Source organism: Fopius arisanus, unplaced genomic scaffold (assembly GCF_000806365.1).
Source record: "Fopius arisanus strain USDA-PBARC FA_bdor unplaced genomic scaffold, ASM80636v1 scaffold00051, whole genome shotgun sequence".
In the NCBI taxonomy this organism is placed as follows: Eukaryota; Metazoa; Arthropoda; class Insecta; order Hymenoptera; family Braconidae; genus Fopius; species Fopius arisanus.
Window position 1 is genome coordinate 226963 of NW_011887790.1, and position 12400 is coordinate 239362.

General features: G+C 34.9%; 1 protein-coding gene across 2 annotated transcripts in view; it reads left to right on the forward strand.

Annotated features, from left to right (window-relative positions):
- The window catches only part of LOC105267873 (zinc finger protein rotund), a 134345-nt gene that overhangs the window by 95189 nt on the left and 26756 nt on the right, over positions 1-12400 (forward strand). For both annotated transcript variants that reach the window (XM_011307010.1, XM_011307011.1), the window contains exons 3-5: positions 213-281; positions 1584-1635; positions 9819-9997. In XM_011307010.1, coding sequence (XP_011305312.1) covers positions 213-281; positions 1584-1635; positions 9819-9997 — 300 coding nt within the window. The remainder of the gene's footprint in view (positions 1-212; positions 282-1583; positions 1636-9818; positions 9998-12400) is intronic.

Consider the following 12400-nt stretch of genomic DNA (forward strand, 5'->3'; position numbering starts at 1 on the left):
AAAATTTTTAAATGTGAGGAATGATCTCTTCAGTTCTCCGTTCTTAATTACAACTTTGAAGAATCAATATTTGAATAATCAAGTGGATGAAATATATGCGAGGCATGATTGTGGGGATACTGTGAAACCATGTTAATGTTCACTCAAATGAAGTTTTAATTAGTCTTGTGATATATCTGTTTGTCAATTATTGGATTCCTTTTCTGTTGCAGCAGTGCAATCCACATGAAAAGGATGCAGATTACTGGGGCGCAGGACGAGGCACCAAACAGGGATACGAAGTTAGTTTTTCATAATTTTTATTCCACAGAGCGGATGGTGTAAGGAGATCTGAGAATTTCCTCCATCGCCCCTTTTTTATTTCACTATATAATTTCTATCGTACACCGATAGTACCGTAGTATGAAAACACTCAGTTCTCGGATCGAATATCTTATCCTTTGACAATAAATATCTTGAGATAACAACTCCAGATAATGTATGAATGTTCATAACGTTAAAATTTTACGATAAACCGAGAATTTCTCGCCACAAGAAAGCATTTCTCTCTGTTAGGGAACAAGAAAATAACTAAAAATCCAATCGAAGGGGTAAACAGAGATTATTTAATTCAACTTTTGGTGAGTTTTCTAGAATTATCTCGGAAACTAGTAGAGATAAGAAAATGTTTATCATAACTTTTTTGTAGCTCTTAATTAGATCTATGAAAAAGGTTCTGAAGAAAATTGTATTATCTCCTTTAGTTTCCTATATATTGAAGGAAAACTCAGCTGAATCGTCTCCTTTTACCTATGCACCACAGAAGTAAAATGTATTTATGAATATTAGTTATGAAAATTCATGGCAAAAATCGGTGGAAACTTACTTTAATAAATAATAATCAAACAGCGGTCTGTTCACTTGTCAATTCAGTGGAGCGATACTAAAAATTAATAAAGATTAATAATATTTCAACAATGAGGAAGGATCTATTGTATACCAATATGAAAATAATGCAAAAGATATCAACTCGATGACCTTCCGCAAATTAAATAGTTAATTAAAATTCATCGAAGAGCAATCTAATTAGAAACGCGATAAACACCACACATTACACAATTATGACGCGAAAAATGAATAATTTTTTCAGTCCTTACTTCACACTTCTCTCTTCGACTAATAATAACAATAAATAGCGAATAATTCTATGAAAAAAAAATAAACCATTCCACCATTCCACCATTTTTGCAAAAATTCATCATAAAACCATATGGGTAAAGATAAACAATGGATAAAAATATCAAAGTAAAAATTGAGTAATTACGTGTGATTAATACGACCAATTACTTAATTAAAATTTACAATTCACGCGCTTGAAAAAATATCGACATATTTCGATAGAAACCAACTTCACGCTGTTATCATTTTTTACAGTGAGAAAAAAAGCCATAAGCAAAGATAAAAAAAATGATAGTTCCAAAGTACTGAGAATAAACGAAACGATAAAATCGGTAAAATCCCAACGTATGGAGCCTCTTGAAGTCTCAGATCTCGTTGCACCACCAAATCACCAATAGAATAACCTTTTTACTTCGTAATCTCAGCATTTCCTGTTGCAGGCTAAGATGAATGCCGATCACGGACAAATCCAGAAAGGTAAATAAAGGAAAATAAAATATATATAATCCAGTTGAACGAGTGAATTGACGAGTCAAAATGAAAACTCATGTGCGTTGTCATTGGTCTTACGTCACGAAATGCAAACCAACACCAACCGGTTCTTTTTTTTTTCCTCTCTCTTTCTCTCTCTCTCTTTCTGTCTCTCTTTCATCCTCTTTCTTTTGCTCACTTCTATGTTTACGTTTCGACTTCTGTCACACACACATACATCGTAAGTCGAGATTTCAGGTTCCCTGTGCAAGTTGAAATAAAAATGTAGAGGAAGCAGAAAGGATCTTTTGGTTTTCCTGCGTCTTCCAAGGTCGCAGTTACGTAATTGCATATGGGTCATCCTGCCAAGTAACCTGTCTCCATTTGGATCCTTTCAGCCGTTTTTCTAAGGTATTTTTTTTGCCGAGTGCATTTCCCTCCTGGCTCACTGGCAATGACCTAACGCCTCAATCACGTTAGACGTTTTTTTTTTTTACTCCATCTCACCTTTTTCCCCCCGGTTTTTTTTTTATTTTCATTCTCGTTTTCGCTCTCTGAGCTGTTGCCAACGGAATTGAGTAATCGTCGGATCGTAAAAGGCTTGTGCCGCGTTTCCATAAATGCTTTTCACTGCCAATGCCTTTACACGTTAGGTATTTCATGACTCGATACTACTGATCGAAACGAATGAAGGGAATTTGAAAAATTCAAAATCAGGAAATTGGTACATTTGAAACGTATACAGAACTTGGGAAACCCTATATTTCCCCCATGAGGAGGAAATTTTCGATAAAAATTATGTGAAAATTCGGACAGCTTGTGGGTGAAAATAAAAGTTAAAAGACATATAATTAGGTATCAAATGAGAGATAATTAAGTTTTTTCAGGGGGTTCTACCATTTTTATTGGGAATGTTCTGTAAAAATTAACTGACGAAGGTTTAATTCATGTTTTATCGAATTTTTCTGTCCGTGTACTGAACTTTGTTTGTCATTTTGTCGAAGTTTTGTATATAGGTTCAAATTCGTGTTTTTTTTTCATTTTTTCTTTTTTAAAATACGAGGAAATACAGTATCTTTTCATAGAGTGGTTTAAATTGAGAGTTCTCTCTCTGAACGTGAGCATCAATATGCTTCATTTGCTGAGATTAATTGAAATTTAATTTATTGTAGAATTCTGAACATATTGATATTTAAAGAAAAAGAATTTCAACAATGACTAGGAAAATGTCTATTTCAAGAGATTTTCTCATGGCTTAAAAATGTAGGTTTATGCCCTCTTCATTGCATCAGACCATGACGGGAATCGGATGATTCATTACAGAAGTACAAGATATTGTCTGGCATACTAGTAAAATGTTTATCCAAAAATCCCTTCTTCTACGATTCTCGGAAAAATTACCAACAAAAGCAATCCAATTGGACATAAGAAAATCGTTCCAAAAATCTCAAAATGAAATTGTAGAGGACGAATTACTCATTATCTCATCGAATAATTCTATCATCGTCATAATTTATATGAAATTTCAAGTAGACAGATGAATTCATTGTACATTATCTTGTTCGACGTTTCGATCTCGTTTCCCATTTTGTTAGTAAATTTTTCTTCTAGTGCATTTTGCATAGTTGCACCACTAGGGATTTTTTAAAATTCAAGTAAAAATTCCTTACCACTTCAAATTTTCAACATCATGAATTTGCGCCGAACTCAGGATCAATTTCAGGAATTTGCGGGGTGATACCGAAATTTTTTTATTTAAATTGAGGAGTGACCCGATCTGAGTGGATCACACAGAAAGACTACCTGAAATGATAAGCCCAGTCTTAAAAATCATTATTATCATATTGAATGTCAATTTTCTGTTTTCGAAAAAAAAAAATTTTCATTGTTCAACCACCTGATAAATTTAGTATAAAAAACATCGTTGAAGTACAACCAATCAGAATTTTGTGCTCATTCGATGATGTTATTATGCTTATTAATCATTTTTTGCATCATCTGCATTTTTTTTTCATTTTTGAAGAATCCCTCGTGACAGTCTATCGATCGAATAACTTTTGCTAAATCCTTAATTTATCTTTTGATGTTCGTTTAAACAAAGAAAAATATGAAAAATTGAGAATGAAACCATTTTTAATAGATATCCATAACTATCTCAGCATCTCTTACTTTGGAAAATTCTCTCCGGCTGTGCCATTTTTTTTTAAATAAAAAAAAAATCGGCAATTGGGAATATTTTTTTCTTCCCGCGAAAAAAAAACTCAGTTCAACCTATTCAAAAACCCATTATTGAAGTGGGCGTCATGATTCTAAGCACAAAATCAGTCTTGTGATTATATTTCGGTTACCAGGAAGCCGGCGCCCGCGGCAAAAACATGAAAAAAAAAATAAAAATAAAATACAACACCTATACAATTGAGAATATCCTAGTGTACAAGTGGTTATTGCGCAATGGGGCCGAAAGGAGTCTGGAACAAACGTTCCGAAGGTAGATAACGTCTTTCCTCGTTAATGCACAGATCGCATGATGCCTAAATAGAGGATGAATCCGGTGTCTTGGTCGCCTCAAGGCCATCTCCAACATTTTTGAAGATTTCCTCTCTCTCAGTCAGTCCATCCCAGGACTCTTTGTCTCCTTTATATGAGCAGTTCAGTCTGCTCATATAAGATCTTCCTTGATGACTTTACCGCCAGTCATTCAGAAAAAAAAACTACACTCTATTAGAATCAAAATCAGCCTTTCCACCCTACTACTTCTGAGGTGAACCTCTTCTCAAAATCACATTAATTCGATTTAAATATGAGTTCAATACATGATTTTTTAATCGAAATGCTCATAACAGCAGGAGAAAAATTCTTAGCTATGCCAAGTAAATTTATAATTATACAAAAAAATCCACGTACTTCAGGGTACATATTTATACACATTTATGTATGCCAAGTAAATTTACTTGGGAGAACAAAATTAATTTAGAATTTTTTTATCGCAGTACACTCTGTGTGTACGCAGTAAAGTACTTTTTTCAAAGGATCATCTTAATTTTCAACGAATTGTGTTAATATTAATTAGTCATGAGAGGATCGACCGATTTAGTCATGTGGAGATGGAGTCCCTAATCGGAGTGTCGGAAGTTTTAGTAATTCTTAAATTATTTGTGTGGAGTTCGGCAATTTTTGTCGTGTTGAAGTTCTGCAAAATTTGTATTTAAAAAAAATTTATCTATGGTCGTTGAATATAGAAAAATATTAAAGATTCAGAGTCACCCAATTATTGATGGGTGTCCGTTTTATTCCAAGTGTCTTCTGTTTTAATGGGCTATTGACAAATTTGGAAAAAGGATTTATACATCTAGATATTTGGAAAGGACGTGTGATGACGATATTCTCATTCTGGTTTGAGGATTTCGCAGACACATTCACCTGTTGATGATGCATCCGGGAACATTCTGAGTAGAATGGAAAATCAACCGGGGACTGGTATAACAACAAAATGAGTTGGAGCCAGTCACTCGAGTTGGGTTGTATTTCATGTTTTTGCTGGACATCAACTGAAACTTTACTGCCAATTAAAATGGCCCCTCCGCATGGATAGTCACCTCTACGCAATCTCTGATGACAGAGAAGTCTTCCTGCTTTTCACTCCGCCTGACAATTCTTTTTTCCTTCATTTTTCATTTCAATAAAAATTACCCGATCCATACCTCAAAATTCAATTGTTCTTTATTGATTTTTAAATTATATTTACTAATACAAATGGTTGTCAGAGAATTTCCATAGTTATTTATCGTTCAGCCGACCTTTTGGAATTTTCTCAGAAGTCTTGGACATTAATGAGTTTGTTATTTAAGAAAATCCAGCTACCTTTTGCATCTGCATACAATAATATTGCGTTATAGGGATATTTTATGTGTTTATCTCGTAAATTAATCATGGAAGTTGTTATTGATTTTTGGTTCGAATTTTCGCAATGCCGGAATTTATTGCGAGTTTAAACAATTATTTTCGAGGGTATGGAAAATTACAGTTTTGCCATCGTTTCATGAATTTCCGCTATTCAAAGATTTTTCGCATTAAAAAATCATGAGAGAAATTCCGAAATTTTTTAATTTTAATAATATTAATTATCCAAAATATTCGCAAATCTAGGGTCAAGTGGCGGTTTAATAAAAAATTTAATGTTTGATTACAATTCTAGTAAACAACCTTAATTCACCAATTCTATTTCTCAATTTTTATTTTTCATTGCCACAAGTACCGTGGAGGGATGAGTTATGGGAGAGGCATGATTTTGGGGGTGAGTTAATAGACAGCGCTCATTTTTACAAAAATTCTGATTATAAAGAAATTTATTATGAATTTCGGCAAAACCTATTGCAAAAGAGTTACCATCTTGGAAAATCACTTATTCCAATGGCTTTATGCATCGTCGTCCAGAGTTCACTTCCGGTTTATCTAGATCTCCAAAGACTCCGTTGAAAATTCAAAACAAAAAATGAACTTCACACCTGAAAACCCCAGTCTCGACTAGAAAGTGAGGGCAAAATGCAGTTCAATTAAAACTGTAAAAAAGCTGTAATTTCGATGAATAACGAATTGCCGGAGTACTCTGACATGTTGAATTACGAAATGATCAACAGTATAATTGCTGAAAAAAAAAATACTCTTATGATTTAGCATGACCTCCAATCGTATCTGACGCCTGAAACACGTCGATCATACGACATTTATCCCCCAACCGTCTGCCATACGTCTAGACCATTTCAGATCACTCTATCGTTTTATATCGTCTTTTTTATGGGCGTAGACGCCGTTTTTTATATTTCACTCCTTCCTTTATATCTCCTGGCTTTAAGATGTGTTACACCTGTGGAACTGTACAATTTTTTTCCCCTCCGGGATGAGATAAAAAAATAATTTTTTCCTTCGCGAGATCAACCAAGATGAATGAGATAGATTAATTTTATTTCACTTAATAAAATCTCTTCAACTGTTGGATAAACGGTAAATTCTCCTCTCAGTGTTTATTTTTTTATTGCAAAATTAGTACACGCTTATAAATATTACGCAAAATATCTGTTCAGAAGAGGATTGTACAGCTGTGGAACTGAAAATCACACGTGGGATGAAAAAATTTTTGTACCTATTCAGTTCTAAAATCGATTAATCGATACGTCTCACATAGCCGCTGACATTTCCAGAGTTTATTTGCATAATTCACTGTGTCCTCTGGCTCCTCTTTTGTCCCATCTTTTTTTTCTGTCTCTCCTGTTTATTATTTTTTTTTTTTTGCAGCATGACCTTACCATCATTTTCAATACAAAAATAAATAATCCTGCGCAGTGATGCGAGTCGACGGGTATAGGTCGTGGTTCCACTTGAATATTCGTGTCTCATGGCACAAAAATTCCGAATAATTTTTTTGCAACTCGATCTACAGATTTCCTCAAGAACTCGAACTGACATACCTGTTTTTCGGTTTCGTAAAATTAAAGTCATCCATTATGTATTACGAATCATCTTGGATTGAAATAATAAGGACTCTTGTTATAAATAATAATTTAATGAATACAGAGAAATGACATTATTTTTATGAATTAAAATATTGACTAATGAATGAGGCTTGATTATTGTAAACTTTGAGATGAAGTTTACATTTTTTTTCCCCCATCTAACGAACTTTCATCTAATCATCATTTACAGCAAAAAATAATTAACGCAGACTCCCACGAGAATCAACCGAACGGTTTTATTAATTATTCCGTCGTTTCGTTCGGCAGTACTCGTGAAATTTTGTTTTTCGTTGTGAAAAGTATCCTATTATTTCCATATGTAGAGAAAAATCTGTTGATTTTCACTCGTCAACTGATGAATCCTCTGATTTTTCGTGATGCACTCAATCTGATGCTTCACTCTCTCAATAAATTATTTCACCAATAAATTCAGTCCTCGGAATGAAAATTTAATCGAGAGGTCGTAATGTATTTATATTCTACTTCATTTAATATTTATACCTGAAAAAATTACTGGTGGCATAAATCCTCATCAATTTTGCATTCACTAGAAATTGAGTGGGCAGATAGTCAATCGAAAGTCGTTAATTTTATAAAATGTCAGAATTTAAAGATATCCATTTTTTTATCGGAACCATTCTTTATATTTGTGGTTGAACATCTGAACTTTGTTTTGATTTTAGATTTCCGACAATTTAATAATACTATTATTACACAACATTCCAAATTGTTAATTTAATTCTTAATCTTTTTCGAATGATTGACAACATTTAATAGTTTTCACAAAGATAATTACCTTTTATTTACAAATTATTTATAAACAATTAATTCCATTCCAAAAAATTATCTTTAAAAATCGAAATCCATTCTATTGATGAAAGCAAAAAAAAACATTAAGCCGGTGATTAAAAAAAGTTTTAATCCGCGTCGCGGAATTTAAAGACGTGAAAAGTCCCCAAATGTCAAAAATTTCTATCTCAAGTTGACAACGAATAATCTCAACCAGAAAACGCTAATTTTGCAGCGACATTTTTCAACTATTCACCATAAAAATAAAAAAAAAACTGTCAATTAAATATTTATGTTTAAGTAAATATTTAATGAGAGGATTCAAATATTTTACACGGCACCAACGTTGAATTAACGAATCCTTGAGAAAAATCATTTTTTTCCGCCGCACACATGTGTAACGAGTGTTTGGATACCCCTAAGTAGCTTTTTGAGAGTAAAAATAAATGAGGTGGATATCGGAATGAGGTAGAGGGTGAGAATGTACGATAAACCACATAAAATCGCAAACTCCATCGAGTCCTGATGATAATGATGATGACTTCTCATAACCATATCGCCTGGAGGCAATACCGCAGGATGAATAAGAGACGCATGCAAAGTCCAAAAGAACAGAGAGGGATATCATCAGAAGAAACCAAATCACTTGAAGACAACTCTCGCGTTAAAACACACATCACGAAAGGTGTGCGATACCTCATATATTCAAATGTACGTAATACACGTGTGTAACTGTCTTACGTGCATGCAAATTGTAATCACTGGGTTCAAGCGCACTGGAAAGATCAATTAGATATGCTGAAAGAGTGTTTTCTCAACTCCTTGGGTTATCTCAAATGATTCTACTCACCCGTTAAAACTATTCCCTCAATTATTCGTTGATTTCCACCATTACCATGTTTTCTTTTCATCACCTGCATTCGTCGCCAAATCAATCCAACATATTGATTAATCGCCATCGATTTCTCAATTTGTCCGTGTCAACTTCATGATTTCGTCATCAAGAGTCGACTGATCGATGATCGACGACACATATTTCCAAGAAAAAAAAAAAAACAGAATGATAATGCTAAATCATGATAATAATAGAAAAATAAAGTGGCGAGGGAAAAATAGTCTTCTGATTGCTCATTAGCATTGGGACGATCTAGTTCTATCCTTCATCAAGTTTTATGCTGATCGAGCGTGTCGGTTCATTAGGGAGCCATTAATGATATAGTGAGAATTATCATTGCGTATGTAATTTGTCCTTGCGAGTCGAAGGATCCTTGCCCTTTGCACGCTATATCTGTACGTGTTATTGCATCAATCATAGAATCGAAGAGATCGTTCTTTATTGCTCACTACGTCAACCAATTCAAGAGTTTTTTTTAAACATTACTATTCTTAATGCGAGGTATATAACACTGGTAAATATTTCATGAAATTTCTGTCGCAGGTCAACTGAGTTTTTAATTATAGGCATTTCAATTTCATTTCAATTACTAGCTGTCGTAAAAGTTGTCATCTATCGAGAAAATTCTAGAAAATCGGTTTTACATTTTAAATAATAATTGATTTTCCAATGAAAACTTGAATTTTGATACTCATGGTGAAAATTCAACATTAAATAGAATAGAATTTTCAGTAGACTGGAAAAATTGAAATATCCGTCTCTCAAGAGGGGACGGATAGAATTAATCCCATCCCAGATTTGATTTGTCCTGTTTTGAATGACTTAATTAATACTTAATTAACACATGATGATATTTTTGTTGATGGTTTTTAAATAACACCTTTTACCATAATCTGGTGGTAATTTTTCGATAATTGCAATAATTACGAGGATGAAAGCAATTATGCTGATTGGCATGCATGACGAAATAATGGAAATGTAATTTTTTATCACAGGTGACGAACAATATCGCGGCACAGGGGGTGGTAGTAGCAGCGGTAGTCCACCAGCTAGTCTACTAGTTGTACCCCAGCCATTAACAGTGAAACCTTCACATCCGTCGCACCTAAATCCCCATCTGGGGGGCCCACACTCACATCCACCGAGAAAATATCAATGCAAGATGTGCCCACAAGTGAGTAACTATTTCAAAACAACACCAAAATATTTTCCTGAATGTTCGAAAAATTCCCCACAACCCTTTACGGTATTTCCCCCATCATATTTTTTCCGGACAATATCATAAACCATCGGAAAAATGTCTCTGGGTCTTTTACAAAACCACTGTCGGGGTTTTCAATGTTGTAAAACACGAACCCTAGGCTACTTAAAAACGGTAGTATCCAAGGAGAGGGAATGAGAGATTGAGAGGTGGTAAAACCTCCCCCACAGGGAGATTGTCGTCCATCGCACACAATCCTTCGTCTCCAGGTAATAGAAAAGAAGCAACCCTTTTTTTTCCTCGGAGAAAATAAAATTCCTTCATTTACTCCTCAACGTGAGGGGTTAGTTTTATGATCGGGGACGCCTTGGAAATTATTATTACTGACTGTCTGAAGACTTAATCCGGGCTAGGGGTAACCGGTCCGTTAGGATAAGTAGGGATGTATGATAATAAAATGGTCTTGCACCCTTCAAACAAAATGCCAAAGAATCCTTTCCATTTATTCTTCAGAAACTTGAAATCTTCAAATTTGGAAATTCTTCTCAATATTAATAGACAGCTAGGGAAATTTCCGCTAGAAAACTCTACATGACAACCCCTATTGATTGATTACAATTATTTCAAGGTTAAATCTCTGTTTGACCTTGAAAACCGTTTTCTCGAATAACTCGCGAACGCAATAAGCAAATGAGGTCGTGAAATAGAGTTTTTCGCCTGAAATTTGCCTGGCTATCTGATCGTGCAACCCATTTTGCCCACTCTTCAAATTTACAATACAACAATAGAACAACGAGGCGCATTCACTTTGTACCACAATTCCAAGAGACAGATAAAATGGAAAATGTTATTCACTCCAGAAACGCATGAAAAAAATTAATGAAAGAAGAGAGATTCAAGTCCAGAAGGCAAGTGTACCGTGACGACACAGCATCCTGTCCCACCTCTCTCTGTCCTTCCCACCCATTCCGACTTCTTTCACCTTCAGCAACTCGATTCACTATCCTTATTCACCTCGTCTCAAACAACAACTGAAATAAAACAACAACAACACTTCCATTCACCCATTCACGTTTGCCTTCATCTTTTGCGCTTCTGGTCTTCCGCTCATCTTCTTGTACTGTACATACAGCAACCCAAAACCGATATGCCTCATCCTCATCCTCATTATCGTCATCATTCTGAATCGCTTGCAATCTCAGCCCCCCAAGTGTTTCCCATTTTTTTATACCCCCCTCCTCTCCCTTCTACCCCAGATTATGAAAGGAAAACCACAACGACCTTAACCCTACACACATCTCAAATAATCGATAAAAAAAAAATATGATAATCGACCCCAGGATTTATTTCACCATTGACCGACAAAAAGAACTAAATGTATTATTTTTGCAATTTTTTTATAATGTAAAAAAAAATTAAAAGAAAAATTTATTTTCCGTGAAAGCAAATCATTGCGTAATTCACACTCATAATTCGATTCCCTCGAAGAAAATCCCATCTATTATATAAAAAAGATTCCCATAAGAAATTCGGCAGTCTTGATAGCCTCTGAATAGGGTCTCTCCTGTTCTTTTTTTTTCCTCCTCTCCTTTTTGATTTTTTTCTTACGTGGCTATTGGGTTAGGTTGGGTAAGGTCGGATCAGGTGCCTGCTGATGTGTGCAAAAGAATGAAGAATAAGTATAAGAAGTATACGAAAGAAGGTGACTCTCTCTCTTAAACATGTAGGGACACCCCATAGGGTATGGTCGACAGCCTCCCACGCCAAACAAAAGTCCGTAAGCCTTAGAATACTTGAACATGATACCCCATTTACCGAGTCTATGTACTGAAAAATTTCATCCTATATCTATACAATGGAGGGAGCCCTACCAAAATGCCCAGAGTTATGTAACCGTCGGCTGTCCATGGGTCACATGAAGATTTCACCATTTTTATTCAATCGAATTAACAATTGAAAGACTCCCGACTCAATCCGCCATTACAAAAAAATCAATTAATATTACTGAAACACTTCAAGGACAATTCATTCAGAATTTTATGACCTTTAAATTGACCACAGATTGATGAAAATCCGCTCTGAGGTATCCAACCCATCCCTCGAAAACCCGAAACAATCGAAATTCCATTATCCCCTCTCCCGAATAGGTCCCAAAAATATTAATCTACTCACCCGAAAAATGATCCCCACTGTTGCTAGACAATTCGTTGATGATGATGAACTTCCCTCCCCAATAACGGCTCCTCACCTTTCTCTTCAATGATGATGCGTGACAATTCGAATTTCGTCTGCAATTACCTTTTCGTTGGCGTCACGTGATGATGAGAGGAAGTTGGCCCCCCGCCTCCCCCCTCAACCCCCCAAAATCACTCTTTC